The sequence below is a fragment of the Odontesthes bonariensis genome, chromosome 12, assembly GCF_027942865.1.
Source record: "Odontesthes bonariensis isolate fOdoBon6 chromosome 12, fOdoBon6.hap1, whole genome shotgun sequence".
Classification (NCBI taxonomy): domain Eukaryota; kingdom Metazoa; phylum Chordata; class Actinopteri; order Atheriniformes; family Atherinopsidae; genus Odontesthes; species Odontesthes bonariensis.
The window spans coordinates 6,979,858-7,000,692 of record NC_134517.1 but is presented as its reverse complement, the minus strand read 5'-3'; the positions used below and the strand labels follow the sequence as shown (position 1 = coordinate 7,000,692).

The 20,835-nt window shown below is 39.6% G+C and overlaps 1 protein-coding gene across 7 annotated transcripts in view; it reads right to left on the bottom strand.

Annotated features, from left to right (window-relative positions):
- tns1b (tensin 1b) overlaps positions 1-20,835 on the bottom strand; it is a 238,290-nt gene that overhangs the window by 100,498 nt on the left and 116,957 nt on the right. For all 7 annotated transcript variants that reach the window (XM_075479009.1, XM_075479008.1, XM_075479013.1 and 4 more), the window contains one exon: positions 10,100-10,138. In XM_075479009.1, the coding sequence (XP_075335124.1) occupies positions 10,100-10,138 (39 nt within the window). The remainder of the gene's footprint in view (positions 1-10,099; positions 10,139-20,835) is intronic.

The window sequence follows — 20,835 nt, the reverse complement described above, 5'->3', positions numbered from 1 at the left end:
AAAGTACCGTATTAATAAGTGTTGACGCAGAAAAAGCATTTGATTTAGTAAATTGGGAATTTCTATATAAAACGCTAGAACGATTTGGATTCAGTAATAAATCAGTACAGTGTATAAAGACATTATATCAACACCCCACAGCGAGGATCAAAATAAATGGAAGCCTGACTGACAAATTCAACATACAAAGATCAACCAGACAAGGTCGCAGTTTATCGCCTACATTGTTCGCCCTCTTTATAGAGCCTCTGGCACAAGCAATACGACAAGAAGAAAAAATCAAGGGAGTTACAGTAAAGGGAGAGGAACACAAGATAGGGCTTTTTGCAGACGATGTAATAACTTTCCTCGAACAGCCAAATGAATCGTTACCAGAGCTGATGAATCTTTTTGGAAAGTATGGTAATCTTTCGGGATATAAAATAAATATAACCAAAACACAAATTCTAACATTTAATTACATTCCGACAAAAGAAATACAGGAATCATTGCCCATTAAATGGAATATGAAAGAGATTAAATATCTAGGGGTTAACATTACTAAAGGGTTATCTTCACTGTACAAAGCAAATTATGATAAAATAAGCCAGGAGATACAAAAAGATATAGATAGATGGACTACTTTACCTCTAGATTTGAATTAAAAAATTGAAGCTATTAAAATGAATGTGCAAGCAAAACTTTTATATTTGTTTCAGGCACTACCAATAGAGGTCCCTCAAAATCAATTTGTGATATGGGACAAGATAATATCTAGATTTATTTGGGGTGGAAAAAAACCTAGAGTTAAATACGAAACTCTTCAGTTGCCAAAAGACAAAGGAGGTATGGGTCTTCCAAAATTAAGAGAATACTTTTGTGCTGCCCAACTCAGACATATTATATGCTGGTGCACACCGGACTACATGGCCAAGTGGAAAGATATGGAGAAGGAATTTGGAGGATACCCAATTCAAAGTGTTATCGGGGACAAAGATAGATATGAAAAAAATCAAGAAAAATATGGATCCGATTACAGTATTTACATTGGATTTATGGTTCAAAACATTAAAAAAATACAAGATTAAAAAAGAAATGAAGATGCTCAGGTGGGTAGCATATGATAGCGATTTCAAACCAGCAATATATGATAAAGGGTTTAAACAATGGATAAACAAAGGAGTCACAGGGTGGTACACACTTCAGAAGGATGGAGAGCTTGAGAGTTTTCAAAAACTGAAGGAGAAGTATAACTTAGATAAACACGAATTTTACAGGTACCTACAATTAAGAGATTATTATAGAACAGAAATAAAGTGGGATCCCTGTGTTGAAGTGAATGGTATGATTCAAATTGTGATAAATTCATTCAGTGGAACAAAAATTAAAATCATTTTCACTTTATATCAAAAACTGAGGCTGAATAAGAATTCAACTAAGTATGTTAAAGAAAAATGGGAATCAGAACTTAACGTGACAATTCCAGATGAAGATTGGCTAGACATGTGGAAAACGCATCAGACATCCACCAATTCACGGATATGGAGGGAATTTGCATGGAAAAATCTAATAAGATTTTTCATTACACCTAAAGTCAAGAATAAGTATAGTGACACCAACCTGGGATGCTGGAGAAATTGTGGATCAGTGAATGCCGATCATGCACACATATTTTGGAACTGTTCAAAAATTGTTCAATTTTGGAAAAATGTACATGAAACGGTGAAGAAGATTTTGGGATATGATATCCCCTTGAGTAGTAGGGTACTATATCTGTGCATTTTTCACGGTGCCAATATAAGGGGAAAGGACAGGTATCTGATTAAGATAATGTTAGTAGCTTGCAAGAAAGCTATTACGAGGAACTGGAGAAAGACTGACCCCCCCTTGTCAAAACCAATGGATTGACATAATAGAAGAAATTTACATTATGGAGAAACTGACGCATCGACTGAGACTCCAACAGGCACAAATGGACAAAAAATGGACAAAATGGACAATATTTAAGACGAAAGATAGTGACAACAAATAGAGAATAACCTACTTATACCAGATAAGTCAAAATTTATTAGAATAACGGCTCCCAAGTGAAAGTTCTGTGTAAAGCGATGTTTAGTGTGTAATGTTCATGTATGTAAAAATGTGAAAAATCCCAATAAACAGAAAATTTAAAAAAAAAAAAAAAAAAAAGAAAGTCTAATGCTGCGTTGTACACCAAGAGCGACCTACGCTACCTGGTAGCGGAGGTAGCTGGAGAAGCTTTGCTTGAGAATTTGCTTTGGTAGCTTTGGTAGCTCGTGACGTCACATTTAGAATGTTCAATTTTTAAAGGCCCCGCGGCTGTGCAGCACCCCCGCGAAAAAAAACATGAGGAAAGAGAGGGCAGGGACACGAATAAACGTGTTGTTATTTACAATTTGTTATACAAGATATACATCACGTTACAAATTATGTAAAACTACATTAGGTACACCTGAGAAGAGCAGGAATAGCAGAGGCAGCTGTGAAAAATAAACTAAATTCGAAATAAAATCCGAAATAAATCCAAAATAAAACTTAATTGCAGTGAGAAAGGTATGCGTGGGGCTACTACACTATTGTATTGAAGCACTCGACACGGCAATTGCAACAATCTCAGGATTAAACGACTATTGTTTGGATAGGAACCAAAGTTTACACGTCTGTTTCCGCGAATCCCGCTGATTGTCGGACCCCTACAATCTGTGAATTGTCATTGGTTTTCGCCGAACCGCGTCATAGCTCATTACCATAAAGTTAGCTTGAGTTTAATCGCTGGAATCCGCTCTGGTAGCTCAGTTCTCTTCGCCCCTGGCAATTCCGCTCTGGTCGCCCAGTTAGCTCACCCTCCATAGAGAAATAATGATTTCCGGCGCTCAGGTAGCGTAGTTTCGCTCTTGGTATACATGCAGCATAAGACTCAAAGTCTCCCTGTGGTTCAACAACAGACAGCCGCGGCCGCTGTATTTGGGCAGGATGGGCAGAGCCCCGCCTTCCACACCCCTACCTTTCTTTTATAGATAAAATATAGATAATTATAAATTATAGATCAAATATTTATTTCAACTTCAATCACAGTGGGAATCGTATTACACCATATTGTGGCTTGTGACGGACTTTGCGAGTGGAATCTGTTTTTATTTTCACTGAAATATAGCCTACCTCCAGTGTGGCTGCTTAACGTTAGATCTATGGCCATTGGCCAGGGCAGATGCCTGGTCTGCCCTCAGCTAAGCCCGGCCCCGCCAAACTCTCGAGCACATTCTACCAATCAGAATCACTGTAGGCCCCTACGTAGCATAATATCATGTTACATTTAGCGCGCCTGTATAGATGCTATTGGGGCAGGTGTATGATCTGCCCTGGACATGGAAAGGACTCAAAGGGTTTAAGAAATATTACTCCGCCCATCTAGCCAGTGGGAACTTCAGTGCCGCCAAATTCCCCTACAAACTTGTTGGATAAAACGGATAACTATGTCGGATTTGATGAAGGATATTGGCTGTTTAATCCGGATTCACGTTTGTGGTAGGTAAAGATTTTACTTTATAGTTGCTATCTTACAAAGTTTAAGTAATTGTGAACGAAGTCTTTGCAAAATGGGAAACTGGGAGTGATTTAATGAAATATCTTAGCTTGATGAGCAAAGCAATGTTGAGACAGTAAACAACGTGTTGACAGCTTCGTACATGTACAGTAGGTTACTTGTCTGCTAGCTTAGGTTGGAGCACTGTCGGTGTGTGTGATATGAAGCATTTTTCGGAAAAGGCAAAAAACACGAGTCCAGCAAGGCGCATCTGAATTGTGCCATGAAATTAGCCATGCTAGGTAATGCTTTGCGACAAGTTTCCCTATAATTGAAACGTAGGCAGTATTAATTCCTTTCACAAACTTTCTCTTCGCTCATTTTCACGTGGCTTTTGTGTTTGTTGTATGGCAGACTTTTATGCGAGTGCGCACCCCCCCCCCCGCGTATGGTTGCATAGACTATTGGCCTATTGCGTATGCTCCATAAAAGCTTGCATTTTGATAACGCAGATCATCTGCCCCGCCTATTTTCCAGACCACGAGCCGCTACTGACAACAGACACACATTAGACCCATATCGTGGTCTAAACCAATCAGAGATAGTGAAGGGCGGGACCCCCCTCTGATTGGCCCGTGTACGTGTGTGTACGTTTGAACACGCGCATCCTGTAGTCAGACAGAGAGGTGATGAACCGTCAGATAAACAGTGGATGTAGCCGCGGGTGATAAGATGAAAAGAACGATTGACAACTTTTTCATTAAGTTAAGGCCTGATACGTCCGAAAATAACCACAACCAATGTTCTGACACGGAGCCATCGACCTCCCACGTTATGTCATGCCCTGGTCCGGAGCTAGCATCAGATAATGAGCCACATACGATCGACTCTGAGCCAGAACCAACTGAAATTAAAAGGGGTAAAGTGTATACATTTCCAAGAGAGTGGCTTGACCAGTCTCCTTGGCTAAGATGCAGTAAAGCCGATAATATAATGCACTGCATTTACTGTAAAGTGTGGCAATAGTGTATTTGTGACTGGTTCTAATACATTTGGAATTGAAACGCTGAAAAAGCACAACGCATCTATGAAACACATTACCCGCGATAAGAGCACTGCTCAAGTGTCCCCTCTCCTCGCTGCCTTTCAGCAGCAAACAGATCATCGGACGAGGCCGAGACGATAATCAAGTTTAACGTTGCCTACCATATTGCAAAAGTTCCCTTCACTAAGTTCAAGTCCGAAATAATTCTTCAGAAGAAAATTGGCTTGAACATAAACCCGACGTACAGCAATGATGTCGCGTGCGCGCAATTTATAGGAGTCATCGCAGATAAATTGAAAAAAAAGACGTCTGTGCTAATTGTGAACAGTGAGTAAATGGCATTCCTGATCGTTCAGCATAAGACATTGAGCCATAAGATGTTCAGTTTGAAGCCCTTAAAACACTTGCAATTTTAATTTAGATTTTTTTTTTAATTTAATTTATCTTGAGATGTTTTAAGTTTAAATTTCAGGCCAGTGAAGCACTTTAAGCACCAACACTTTTTCAGTAAGTTTCAGTTAGTAGTTAGTAAGTTAAGTTCAGTAAGTTTGTAGAATTGTGCTCCAAATAAAGAACTTTATTTTGACTAGATTGCTAGTTAATTGTTTACAAGTCAATATTGCCTATATGGACAGCGATTTAAAAATAAATAAATAAGAAAGTGAACCTGTAAAACTGCAGTGTTAAATGCAATGCGTTTGAAAATTTGGGTGCACCTAACTTTTATGCTGGGCGCACCAGTGCAACCAGTGCAAAAAGTTAGTCTAGAGCCCTGGTTACCTGGACATGCCTGACCATGGATGTTCCAACGATGGACATGTCTGATCCACGTCCGCGGGAGCCAGACCTAGCCGGCGAAGCATTCCGGATCGTCGGTCCAGCAGCAACAGGAGATGAGACAGAGGTCGCGGATGGGGAGACAATAGCAGCAGTGACCGCAGGCGTACACACCGTGGTACGAGCCCCCACCAGACCATGCCCCCGGTCCAAACGGCGATGGATCTCGGTGTGTCCACTCACCGCATATTGGGGAGCTAACGACGCTTTGCTGTAGCTTAGGAGGAAGAGCAGTCGCCCACCAATCGGAAGGTCGGTGGTTCGACTCCAACTTCCCCGGGCTACATGTCAAAGTGTCCTTGGGCAAGACACCGAACCCCACGTTGCCTACCGATAAATCCATCGGTGCATGAATGTGTGTGTGTGTGAATGATTAGAAAGCACGTAGTGTGTATAGACGTAGACGTGCTGTATGAGTGTGTGTGAACGGGTGAATGTGGCACGTAGTGTTAGAAGCGCTTTCAGTGGTCAGCTAGACTAGAAAAGCGCTATACAAGTACAGTCCATTTACCATTTGCTGAGGATGACAGTGAACATCGAGCCTGTCTCTTAGCGAGGGCAGCAACCGGCCGGGCACTGCTCGGCGCCAAGCCTTGAGTCCCGGCAGCTACAGGGCCATAACTGGGTGGTGGATCACTTCACACCAAAGTGTGTGTTTTGGTGTTGAGTTCGAGAAAGGCTGGGGTGAAGTGTCAGGGTCCCAAAGAACTGTGTCCTGTAGAGCTGTTTTCAGTGAGACGATATGCATGGACTGCCAGTGGGCCAGGTCCAGAAGTGAGTTCAACATTTCATTTTTGGATTTTAGTTCATCGCAAGCTTCCAGATGTCTTCCTTGACCTTAGTAATATCCTCGTTGGTGTATGCACCAAGTTGTCATCGGTAGGTGCCAGGTCAGCCATGTCCTCAAAGTAACAGGGCCCCAGGGACCAGAGGCCGCAGCAGGTCTTCCTCCAAACAAATTTGCTTGGAGTTTGACAAGTTGTAGCTTAGTTGTGGTAAACTGCAAATGCAATACTGTGAATTCTATTGTCAATTCTATGACCTGATAACAAATAACCACTTAGTACAGGTAAGAAACACTAACTTATTGTATGACTTTAGCGTTAAACATGTTGATTTTTTTATTGTAGCTCCTGCATTCCAAGGGAGCTGGGATCATATAGTAAATTGTAAGAGGATCCCTGATTGGTGCCTAAATACACTGCACAATACAGGGAACATCAGGCAAACATGCATGGTTCTAAACACAGCTCTAATTGGACTGCATCTATGCCCTGCAGTTACTCATTACCCTGCAATGTCCTGGCCCTGTTCCTCCACTTCATAGGACCTATTTAAAAAAGCAAGCTGGATGACGTAGGTGTTGGTGGTTTATGGTTTTTCTGAGAGTGTGTCTGTCCTTGCTAGTGAGAGCTGGCATTCATTATGTGTCTATCTGGTCTGATCATGTGCTAAGATATGCAGTCGACCTCACCAGTGAGAACTCCTTGACTGCAGTTCATACCCTCATTGTGCATAATAAAACTTATTCCTGGCAGCACGGGCTTCGACATGAGGGAACGTCTGAGGAATGCTTGCAGCATGCTTTTTATCACACCGTGCAACCTCACGCAAGTGAAGTCCAGTTGGGGGTCCAATGGGCAGATTCATTCAATAATGGGTTAGTACACTCTACTGTTAGTAACTAGTGGATTACTATATTTAAATCATGACTAAGAAGTCATCAATTACATAATTACACTAATGAATATGATGGTGTAACTGAGTTTTTCTGTAATCCTACCATATCATTTCTGTCAATTATCAGTCCTGTGGCTCATCATCCAATCGTAAAAACAAGCTGCATCCATCTACTCCAGTTCAAGCACGTGACTCTCAAAACTCCACAAAGGTTCATGCACATTACAGTACATGGCATTTCACACAAACTGTCTGCTCCAGAAGAAAACAGAGCAGAACCATCTACACGCTCATCATCACTGATATTCTACTGCAGTATGTACTGTTTCCTGGAATATCTTGGCCTTGGACTTGACTGGACAATATGACAGTTCTCAGATATGATCAAGATGCAAAAGAAGTTCTAAGAAGAAAAGTATTTTATGACCATGTTCAAAATTTACGAGGACATGGTGATTTGTTTTCTTGGTGATTATACTGTTTCTTTCTTCAAGGTAAAGCCTAAACTTTCAAGCTCAACTTTTGTAGATTTTGAAAATCAACAGATCTGTGACAAATTGGTGCACAACACTGGATAAATGACTCTTGTGTTCCAAAAACAAGATGCTCTCACCATTCACCTTTATCATGACATTTTTTTGGCAAAATCTAGAAAGAAATATGAAAATACTTCATTTTAATTTTAGCAAGTAGAACATGATATTCTGGTACTGAAGTTGTATTTCGTCCAGTTGTAACTCATCCATCTGACTGAAAAGTCAGGATTCGGGAAAGAAAAGGTTTATATCTCCTGCCAACATTTCCCTGACTAAGTTAATAAATGGCGGGTGTTGTAATCAGTTTTCACATGAATGTGACAGTAAATCATGTTGGTTTCAAGTGGTGGAATTCACCAAACAAGGAGCTGAGGAGAGCTGACCAAGAGCACACCTCAGGCTGAAGCTCCGCTGCTGGGAATGCTTGCAGGCCTGCATGCATGCATGTCTGCACATTGAACTGCATCATCAAGTTCCTGTGATACACCAGTGTGGTAATGCAAAAATAGAATGACTTACTGACATTATGTAGAATATATTTTATACATCAAACACAGATGGGTTTCCTGACATAACTCCTAAAAAACATCCTAACACTGTGTAGCACATCTTAACAGTCCAGGTGTTATCAGGGCACATTATTTCCATACATGTACTTGAGCAGGTACCAATTTGTCTGCGAGGAGGCTATTATCGTTTATTATTAGAATTCTGGAGCAAAAATTATCACAAAGCATTAACCAAGCCACAAAGTCCATGTTACCAGTTGGAGGAGGGTGCCAGTGCAAGCAGTGCTTTCAAATGTGAGAATCTCTTTTGACACCACAATACCACAACGGTTTCGTTAATTCCTTGATTTTATTCTTTCAATCTTTTCTTTTTATATCTTTTCTTATTATAACTCCTTGGTTAGCATTAGGGTACATTTTTCTGGTTAGGGTTAGCCTTTAAAAGGGTTTAAGCTAGGGTTCAAAATGTAATCAACCTGCTTAGGGTTAAAAAAAGACCATGGTCGGGCCTAAAACATTCTTTCACAGCACTATTGATGGGTTAAAACATACCATTTTATTGGTTCCCCGGGTGACACTTCAACAGTGGGCCCACCAGGTATATCCTGACCCACATGTGCAGTATATTCAGACAATGCACTCATTATATCTATAGAAATGTATGAAAATAACTAAATCGGCTGAGAAAAGAAAGAAGAATCCCAACAGGTATTCAGTCTCCATTTATTCACAATGCTTTTACATCTATGGCCACACTGTCCATCAGACTGAATTTTAGGACTACTGAAATACTGGCTTGTCCTGAAATTCATCGTTGCACGTAGCTTTAGCAGTAACGATTGGCCGAGAAATTTTACAACTCAGCTCATCAGTGTTTATGAGGGTGATCAGCACCTTTAATGCAGGCTGAGCCTCAAGGGACACTCCTTTGGCAAGCTAAAGAGAAAGGAAATAGTGCTGAGAGATGCAAGATGCTGCCATCAGTATTTAACTCCACTTTCTTAATCCATCTCTGGCCATCTAAAAAAAAAAAACCAGATAAAATTTATTCTATGACTGATCCAAACAAGCATTTGTTTTATTGATCATCTTAGATCTGCCTATGAGACAAACTGCTGTCATACTCAAGTGTGTATGAAACTTCTACTTGTAGCTTAAAGTTGACTTTGCAGCTGTTTAATAGCAGCCTTAACAGATTGCCGGTTATGTTAGTAAAGAGTAGGCAAAAAGTTAGCATGGGAGGCAATTTTTTTTTGTGATAAATCCCTGTACTCTATGTCCAAAAGTGTTCATTTAGGAACTAAAGACCATGGCTTTTACAATGCCCTTAGAGATCAGCCAATGCCTCTCCACATCTCAAACAGATGTCTTCACGTAGAAAGCATCTAGTGCAATAGCATCTGTGAGGATAATAACATGTTCTTGCTTGGTTACGTCAGCTTTTATGAAAGAAAAACAAGACATTTTCAGAAATATTTATTCAGTGAGCTCAGAAAAGTGCAGGGGATATTTGCTTTGGTTTGTCAAGCACCCAAAACCATTTAAACACACAACACGCGAGGAAGCGAGTGAGAGAGTTACAGCCAAGTCCAGCATGGCTTCTTATGCTGATACCAAAAAAGGCAACAGAGCTAATGTCTTTTTTATTGCCCTTGAACCTCTTCATTCTCAAACTGCGCCCCACTCAGTGTTCTTAGTCACCATCAGGATGTACCAGATTTAAGGACTTTGAGGATGCTTTTTTTAATCTCATAATTATCTACAGTTCTATCAGAAGAGAGAAACCTTTGCCAAACAATTAACAAGTCAAGTCAAGTCAGGTTTATATATGTAGCACAAATCACAAGTTTATCGAATGTGGCTTCTGGTACTGTTGGTACTAATTATCAACCAGGAAGTACTAATGAATGTCTGCTGACCACTCATAGCATGAAGGCAAACAATGGCATAAAAAAAATCAGTTACTTACCAGCTCGTAGTTTGTCACTGGAACACAAGATGAAGACACCTGGAAATGAAGAGAGAATTGGTCAATTTAATGTATTAGGATTGAACTTCAAGGCTTAATATCCTGTTGGTCCATTCAAGATGGGAGCAGTAGTGTTTATCATGTCTGCTGCTGGTAGAATTGCACAACAAAAAAAGACCAGCTGCAATAAACGTCAAGGTTATGAGCAACATTGCAACATGAACAATTAGAAAACTGAATAACTAAAAACAGGTTTTTCAAAGGTGGAAGCAACTGCTAATAGAAGGTGATTAAATCTTTTCCCATTGCTAGAAATATTGTTTTAACATTCTGAGAGCTGCAAAGAGCACAACTAGAGTCATGTTGTGTATCACTACTACCTCCCAGAGGACAAGTTAGATACGAACAACATAAAGAGATGACACTTGCAGGCTGTTGGACCCATGTACTGTATAAATTCCTAATAAAAATCAATAATTGGACCAAAGTTTCTGATAAAGATGGCTTTCTGAGATTATGAGGTTTATTAATTCTGCCTGGACTGTAAGATCACAAAATCAAACAGAGACTGGGTTGCCACCTGTTTTGCAGTCAGGTAAAAATCAATTAATCTTGCTTCTTTCTGTCAATTGAAAAACTGTTGCTGTCACTTTCAGGGTCTCCACGTAAGCTGCTATGGTTGGTAGGTGTATTTCTGTCAAGAAAGGTGGGCTGTATCCACTCTTGCAGCCCCATGAGCTGCTGCTAGTGCGCAAGTTAGCAGACATTAACTGTTTCCTCCGACAAGTGTTGAAGGTTTTAGCTTCTTTCGTCTCATTGTTATGGTTTTAATACATGCATTTTTCCAGTTCTGGTTAACTCTCAGTGGTCAAAACTGTAAGAGGCTGGAAGCCTAGCAGGAAGAGGAGCCAGCCCCCCTAACTAGCGCTAGTTAAGCATTTTCACTGGATTATCAAACTCAAAAGTGTTAGCACTACAAACTCCAGACTGAAAAGCTAAAATGTTCATATCTCCCACAAAACCTCTGATCCCAAACAATGTGCGATGTTCTTTTACTCTGCTAAAGTACAATGCCCTGGTGAGCCAGTGGGGAGATTGCTCCAACAAAACTCATGATCTGTCAAGTGCCCAAGCTAATCCGATTACCGTCCGGCTGTGTTCATAATCATTCCATGAGGTCAGAGTGTGGACTGCTGAGGCTGATAAACAGGAAGAGTATAATGATAATAGCATCTAACAGAAGATTCAAATGAGGGGATTCGAGAAAAAGAGGGCCGCTTGATGAGGATGAATCCAAACAGGATGTCATCGTTGATGTTTCCTTCCTGTGCATGTCTTCATTCTGTCCCTTTGCTCCAGTTTGATCATCATTCTCCTGATGCTGCTCAAAGAAAATCTCTGCAAATTTAATTTTCAGCAGTTTTTGGTCTCATCTGTAAGATTACTGGTAGTACAGTACAGGTTTGTGATTCCAGTGGGCTTTTTTCTCATTCATGTCCTTCATCCCTATTTTACTGCTACAGTGTCTGTTTTAGCTTTAAAAGATTAGACCTCGTTCTCACAACTGTTGACCACTTAAAGCACCTTTCATCTTTGCTGCTGCTCTACTTCTCCCCTTATCTGAGACTAATTGTGTCATTGCATAAACACGACAGTTTGACTCTGGCTACGTCTGCTTTGTGTTACTGTAGCACATTCCTGGTCTGACCGCAAAGTGGAATAAAATTCTGGCCCTCCTGAGTGCATCTTAACAGTAGTTGCCTTTTCGAAATGCTTCAAGTCGATGGACAGAAAATTAATGGGCCGTTTTTGGCCAAAGATCCACACACAAGCATTATGTGAATATGTTAGCAATTTCAATGCCAGACATCAATCTTCAACTGATGTAGTGTAGATATATTATTTCAAAGCAGAACATAATAATGTAAGGTTTTGCAAATCCCTGTTCTATATGAAATAATCTAATATTGCCTGATACGTTATTTTAGCCTGCGATCAGTCACCAACTGTAAGCCCCGCTGTTTGAAACATACAAAGGACTTGTATAGAACTTGGAGATCATTTGAAATGATCTAAAATAAAAATAATCCACTCTTTTTAAATGTAATAAGTCTTGACTAACTATCAAGCAGTAGATAATTCCAAACCAGATGTAAAAGGACCCCTGGATGGCTGCCACTGCGATTTCATTGGCTGATTAAATTCGTACAGTTGGGGATGTGTGAGTCACCTTGGGCCATTAAAGTCTCTTTGTGTCATCCATAGCTGCTACTCCATCTGGAATACAGGAATGTTAACTCTAAACAGGAAATGAGTGTAATCTCATTTTATGTTTTAGTCCGTTTCAGCTGTGGAAGCAGCTGATACGAAAAGAGACTGTCTTAATTTGAGACAGGCTCCAATACAGTGGCTGCTAGTACTTTAGTGAAACCCGTACATGCAGGCTTGTTAGATGAGAAATAAAATATCTCCACAGTGATTCAGCTGGGAGAGGATCTCACATCAGTATCAGAAGTGAGGTGAAAGAAACAATATTTTTAACTTATTTCATAAGTACAAAATGTTCCTCTGTGACCACAGTCTATCTCACATGCCCAGCATATCATTTGTGTATCACCAGCCTACTTAATGATGGCATCCGTCTGGAATGTGCCTTGGTTTTCTTACAGTATTTCTGGCACTGTGGAGTGAGTCTGGAGTTGACAGGACACAGTGTTTATGTCTGTCTTAAATCATCCTTGTTACAAGTTATTCTTACCCCCTTAAACCCCACCTCATTCTACCATCACTTCTTCTCTCAGAGGCCCTGCTCTTTTGGGTGCCCCTCAAGTCTGGTCAGTGTTTTCACCTACACTGCACAATTTTGACAGCTGATGCATCCGCAGACAACGCATCGGTTTACGAGCAAATTAAAATGAAAGTAATTGACAAGTTTTTGGAATACATAGTTTTTCGTACAATGTCTGTGTTTAGTTTGAAAAAATCCTCACAGGTAAATAATGAATTTTAGCAGAAATGTGAAGCAAGAAAACCAAAAATTGTCTGTTTTCATTCATCAAAGATGGAGGGCTGAATGAAAAACAAATGGAAACGTTAGACAATTCTTTGTGATGCACTGTAATTACAGCACTCCACATTAGGACTGTCACTTATTTTTAAAGTCCATACATCATTTGAAAGTGGGGAAACTTCAAGCCTCAGTAATCCATTCAAATTTAAAAAAGTACTCTCTCTAAATGCTAAATAGGCTGTATAAGATGACTGCATCAGACTATTAGTAGAGGGCTCTTAGTATCAGCTTGACCCAATACATATCTCAGTAACCTCTAAATAAAATATGCTCATGTTGTGTTTGCTAAGTTGGCTATGTCAATGGCTATTTAGTTGAATGTCATGTCCAACAAAAATCCTCCTTTTTAAAAAAAAAATTATTCATGTTTAAAACAAAAATCAATTCTGTCTTCATTTTTGACAGAAGAGTCTTGATTTTTGTTTGAACCAGTATAATCAGATCTCAGATATTGAGGTCTGATTTAGAGGGTCAGATTCTCCTTGCTGCTGCTGCTGGAGTGGAGTGGAACTTTGCACCATTGTAGTTGGGCAAAGCAGTCTGGATCTCCCAGAAACCACAGAGAATATTTATACAAAGGCAGAGTGCAGGTGATCACTTAAGAGTGGGTTAGCCACAGGTGCAGAAGTGGAAAACCACAGTGTGAAAAAGAGTCCAAACAAAACCTTTGCACATTAAAAAAAAGTCTCCACAGACACAACTAAATAGATCGACGCATGCGAGTTACTCCTGATCATACTCATGACTTTTGCTAGCAGCGTGGCCTCAATGATGCTTGTCAGTCCAGCCTACCAGTTGAATTCAAAAGAAAATATCCATTTTCAGGCTACAAGGGCATGTCAAGTAAACTGAATGGTTAGATTACCCCACCTCCTCCCAAAAGTCCAACTTCACAAACACTAGTAAATACATTTTCCATCTATAACAACATTAGATCAAAATCCAGTGCTAAATGCAAAGAAACCACAGCAACTCACTGGGGTTTGAATTTTGATGAAAACCCACACAAAGCCTTTGTCTGAGCTCCTCAGTGCATGGGCGGGATGCCTGGTGAGAGTGCATATTGATGCTATCGGGAGTATTCAAATGAGTGTAATATAATAAAGGATAATTGTGTTGTTGCATTCCATACATGCTTCTGTTAACAGCATTAAACAAGGGCCCATTTCCCACCGACAAAAGTCCACGTTCAACATCTTTGGCCTTGTAGGATGGCATTCACATGCAGCAACCTTCTTGCCATCAACTGAGACACTCCAGACACAGTCACATTATGTAAGTGATGTCATTCTCCCAGGTCTGAATGTGCTAATAACACATATAAATGATGAACTTCTTTAAAATTCATTAGTTGGTTAAACAATACATCTGTCTGCAAATCTCAAACTTAACGCAGCAAACTTTAACAGAGAGAAAGACACCACAGATTTGCTTTGAATAGTAAAACAGTGACTATGCAGGTAAGGTTAGGTTAGGGCTAAAATACTTTCTCTGGTTCTCTATGCTGGCATTTCAACACATGACTGCCTTGGGTGCTTTCATGTTTATCCAGATTTTTGCATCTGGCACGTCCCAGCAGAACTTTTCAGTGTGTAAATTCAATTTGTGAGGCATAACAAGTAACAGAAGGCTTCTCTGCATTTGCGATGCTGGAGAGTGCCAGAGTGTAGCTCTGCATGGACTTCTTGGGATATTATCAAAGCACAAAGGAATGATGGAAGAGCTGCAGAGGGGCAAGTGTCAATACCCTTCCTCTTCATGTTTATCTATTTTACCCACAATCACTTCTTTATTACATTTCTGAATGCATCTATCTAGACTGTAAAGTTATTCCCTGACTATTGAATAAGTTTTCTGAATTTAGTGTTCTTCTGTCTATTTCTGCCCCTGTCTTCTCTTTTGCTTGCCTGTGTCTGTGAAAGTTATGGCCTCTTTCTTTTCCTCAAGGGAAAGTTATGGAAAGTCTCAGATTTATTGAGCAGAAACGACTGGATGACATCTAAGCGACTGAATACCAGTCTCCCAACGCTGTTCCTTGTGTCGGTGCGTCTGACTTATGTTCCTCAACATCAGAGGCCCTTCAAGACTCAAGTCTGTATCTTTGTACCTGTCTAAATTTTGAGTTAATCTTCAAGCACAGAAAGGCTAAGGCCTTAGACCAAAAACAATTAGTTTTGTCCAAAACTTAAACCTGCAACTTGTTGATTTGTTTGAAACTTCATTTAATGAATATACATATTTATTTCAAAAGAGATAAAGAAGAAATACCTTGCAATATCTTAAACAACCAACTTAATTGAATTTAGAAAATATAAACAATCTAGAAATTGATGACATGATCCAAATTTTCTGAAAGATTCAACAATCAGCCAATTAATTTCAGACAGGCGAGGGTGTCATGATTTGGTATAAGAGGAGTCTTACAAGTAAGAATGGGTCATGGTTCACCACTTTGAGCCAAAGTCGATCTGAGAATCATCAATATGAGCCCCAAAAATTATTTCTCAATGCAAAATACCAAAGAACTGTGGTCTTTCAACATCTATGGAGCAGATTATTGTAAGTAAAACCCATAACCTGTGTGTTAAGGCCAAGGAATATAAGTGATCTTTAAGACCTCATGCAGCACTGAATGAGAGATTGTTGTGTCACCCTGATAAATATAGGCATGTGGACTCATGTCTGCCTTGGAAAACCATTTTCACCCCACACAGTCGCTGCATTCAGAAATGTAACCTGAAACAGTTTTACACACGGAAGAAGTCATAATTCAACTCTGTGCAAAAACCCTGCAGAGTTTGTTGGACACAAGCTCATCTTAGATAGACAGAAAGAGAATGGACACACTTTCTGTGGTTAGACGAGTCCACGTTTCAGTTACTTTTGCAACAAAAAAGTAACTGAAATGTGATGAGCACTAGCAATTAGCACTATTAACTCGAGAAAAGAAAGACCATTCAGGGTGTTCACAGTGAAAGAAGCAAAAGGCAGTGTCTGTGTTGGTATGTGGGTGCATCAGTGTCACAAATTCACACTTGCATATTGCATTAAGGTGTGAGGGTAGCATTGACACAGGAACCTTTATTGGAATATTCGAGAGACGTATGCTACCATCAAGGCAACATATTTATATTGGAGGTAAGTGGTTATTTCATCAGAACAACAGCAGATTTCATTCTTCACAACCCCTCACAGCTTAGTCTCATGGAAACGGAGTGTGTGTTCTTGCAGTCTAGAACTGTCTCCAACTGAAAATGTATGGAGCACCACAAAGAGGAAAATCAGACAACGACGGCCACACTGTTGAGCAGCTGAAATCTAGTATTCAACACGAAACGACACAGCTTTCTCTTAAAAACTGCAATATTTAGTGTCTTTAGTTTCCAAATTATTAAAAGGTGTAGTCAGAAGAAGTAACACATCCCTCTATCCAAACTTTATTTAGTCTGTTTATATTATTTCTAAATGCAATGAAGTTGTTGAGTGGACATAATGACATTCATTTCTTTGGTGTTTGGTGCCTGATAAATAAAGATCAAACAAATGAACAAATTACAAATACAATTTGTATTGCATTTTTCAAAAAAAATTCTCATATTTTATGGAAATATGATTTGTTCTTCAGACTAGGTGGTCATGTTGCTGAGAACTAGAGTAAGTGCAGTGCTAATGAGGGGTGGTCTCCCTGCAGGGGTTCCTCTCCTGTCCTGTGGGTGAGAGTTTGGGTTATCTTACAGAGTCTAAGTCCTCCCTGTTCAATGAACCACCATACTTTTCTGTTTTACTTCACTGAAGTGAAAAGCTTTATGTTTCAAATTGTTCAAACAAATAAGACTCGCAGGAGGAATTATTATCCGACTGATCAGAAAAAAAACCATTGACAGATTATGTGATTATACAGACAAATTCTAATTATTAGTTCAGCTCCATTATCTATGTGTGAACCAAGCATGTGTGCTTCTGTGAATAAAACAAGTGGAAAAACTTTGTATTTGTTCCCCCATGAAGATTATATTGACGTCATTGCTGTACTAAGTAATCAAACAGAGATATAACTGTGGCAGATCAAATAAATAGAAAATATACCAACTTTATACAAGGCACACATAGTAGGTTATTTTGCCTTTGTGTGAAAAAAAAGTGTGTCCCTGCCACATTTCTGCATCGGCCTTCAGCCGCCCAGAGCGTCTGTTCATTCTCAGCCCCGTCTTTGCCGGGCCAGACTGATGGCGTGTCGAGGGGAGAAGTGATGGCTTGTTTCTTTTGTTCCAAAGTTACAGCGAGGGTCATGTTCCCTTCGGCGGCTCTTTCAGAGAAGAGCCAGTGTTTAGCAGTATGCTGATTTACACATTAAGCATGGCCCTCTGTGTGTGGCAGCAGGCCAAGTGACTGAGGAGAGGGCAGTCGAGAAGAATGAAGGTTGAAGTTTTTCATGAATACAATGCAATAACCCTCTGACAATCTGGGCAAAGTATCAGTTTTTTGTCTCTGACAGTCAAATGAGTTGATCAATAGCAGCTTCAAATCTGTACATACAGTACAGATAAATGTCAGTGATGTATTGTGTTTAGCTTGGCTGACAGACAACAGTTCTTAAGTCGAAAGTGAAACACAGTCTTTTGTTTGCATGAGGAGTGTCTAAATCTTCCAAGGCAAGAGGTCTTCAGGGAGGAAGCAGACAATCTGAGGCGAGCCTGCGCTAAGAGTCAACAATGCAAACGTATACAGTAGCACAGCACAGCAAGAAAAGTTGTTAATTTACTGGAGAACCCCTGCATAAAGTCCTAATGGAGGGAAGATATCACAGACCATTCAACTGCCACACTTAATAACCTGCAAGCCATCATATTTTGCTGTCTGAGAACAAACGCATAGGTGGGTTTGGTTCTCCTTTCTCATCTTCCCCTCTCCCTCCTTTATCTACTACATGTCTCTTTCAACAGATATTATTTGAGAATTGCTGGATATATTTCCTATTTGCATCATATTGTTTAATTCACAATCAACTGAAATCTTGGACATTTGGCATACATTTATTTATGCATAAACTGCTAAGAAATGACAGATCCATACATAGATCTGCACAACTTCAATACTGCAATCATGAATCACTGCTACCCATCTTTCCAAAGCAAATATTACTTTCATAAATACTAATAATATGTCTCAGAAAGCAAAATCCCAGCCCCCACTAGCAGAGGCTTGTTTGGCCGAATATCATGTGATTATGTTTTGAAAAACAGTACGAAAAAAAAAATAAGAAGAAATACTGTAAAGAGCCAGACAAACATTTCAATCAAACTTTTAGCATTAAGAGCTGCTCTGTGAAATTCAGGCACCGATGTTTCCTGCCTTTCTGTTAGAGACCAAGCCCCCTTCCCCATCAATCAGCCATAAAAAGCAAACAACAATATAAGAGGGCTTACTGGTAAAAGCGAGGAAACAGGTCTGCTTTCTATAAACATTCCACAAGGAGACATGTAGGCTTGATAAGAGAGGAAGAAAAAAAAAGAAAACAACTTCTCCACCCTTCTCACCGCGTGCTGATACACACAGAGGCGCATACTTCACATAGTGTTCACATGGATGCTCAGTCGTATGGAAACTAATTTCAGCTTCACCTTGTTTAGAATTATTCAACCAGTCATGTATTGAAGCTATTTTGAAGTGTCATATAATTTTATTGTAAAATATTTACATTTTTGGCATAATCTGAAAGTTTCAGTTTAATATAGTGGTATTGAAATCTGTAATATATCAAGGAAACTCTGTATGTCTGACTTTTATTCACCAATCTTGAAAACTCTTTATCCGATCTGCTTTAAACTTGATCAACATCCTCAGCAGGTCTTTGGCTGCTTGTGGGGTTGGAGCCCAGATTTGCCAGTACATCAAACTGGTCTCCTGTTCTGTGACATCATTGGCAAGGTGACAGATTGTGCCATAACTAAGGCTTTGGCTTCATTTCAGATAACAACGGGCACATGTATCAGCTCTATTAATCTACGACTTTTTTGGAATAATTGGAATAAGAAATACAGAGCATGTCTTTACAAATTTTGGTTGTCTTTTTGATGATGGCAAAGTTATTTATATCCAAAATTCAAATGATCTCAAATCCAATGATGACAAACATGTAAACAGATAAAACTGCACAGTAATAATAAAACAAAGTAAAAACCACTCAATTATTTCCTTATGGCTGAATCACTGACAGTAGCTAGGTCTCCAAAATGGCTATTATTGGTCACAACAATGTTACAGATTACCAAAGAGGTTCAAAGTGACGGCACCTTTTCAAAGGCCATTACACAAGCCAAAAACTACAGTACCGTGTAAATGTCTTGAGCCATCACTATTGTTTTTAATTCATTGCTGGTAAAACACAACACTGGTTCATCTCTTGAGTTACTAGCCTTTTTATGCTTGAATGATTCATAGGTTAGTGTTAAGTAGCTTAATCAACATTAACCTATTCCACTGAAAAAGTTAATGCACAAGTACTGCATGGAAAATGGGTGAAAAAGCAATCAATGTCCAAACAAAAACTTTACAAGACATTTAGAAAGCCTGAAGAAATATTTCTCAAGACCACTTTAAAAGATTACAAGAGAGTCCAACTCCTTGAAAAGACAAATATAAATAAGTAAGGAGTGGCTTATAACTTTTGAATTACACAGTTACAGAGTTTTAGATATTGGAGAGAAAAGAGGCAGACCAAGTATTTCTTCTTGCTTTTAAGTTAACTGATGTGGCATGGCTTGCTCCTCAGCTGAGGTACCATGTAAAAATCTGTGCAAACTATTTACAAATATATGTGCCTTATCATTTGTTGCAAAAGATAAGATGCATATATCCATCTGTGCACATGGACCTCATATTGTGTGCATTACTTATACACCCAGTAACACATTTAGTAAAGAACAAAGAGTATTTATATCCAGATGGGTTATTTTGTTCTGCTGACCAGAGTTGAGCTCTGTAACACAAGGGCATTATCATCACTCTGAAAAGATCCTCAAACCCTCCAGCACTAGATGTCTGCCAAACACTTGCTCAGTGCAATATTTTCTTTACACACACACACACATGCACACACACACGCACTGAGGATGTGTCTGCTTATCACAGCTTTCCGACGATCCATGTCCAGTAGAATTAGGCCAAGAGAAAGCATGCCACAAAATGGGAAAAGCCTTAAATTGTGAGGGAGGGCTGTAACAAACTCTGGATAGGTTTGTCATAAAGGCTGCTTTCCCATCAGTTTGTCATGCAAACCTCAAGCCAGTGTTTGAAATGTCACGTCACAGAAAATGTGCATCACAATCTTTTCTATTACCTTTCTCTGAATAGATAAACTAGGCGGCACAGTGTAGTCGTGAGCAGGTAGAGTAGATTATCCTGCGCGTGGCTGCAAAAACAGAGCTGTGGTCACTAACTGCGTACAAAACGAGGGAGGAAGACAAAAGACGGAAAGAGGTCTTCATGAATTTGTCATAGCTGGATACGTGCTGATAATCTAATCATAATCTGATACCATGTTTCTTCACGAGAAGCAGAAACAGCTGATGTTAATGTGATAAGTCATGTGAGTAACATGTTCTCATTTGCCATATCCGTCAGCCCTGATGCATGTTAGCTCTTTTTTGTCAAACTGATGTCACAG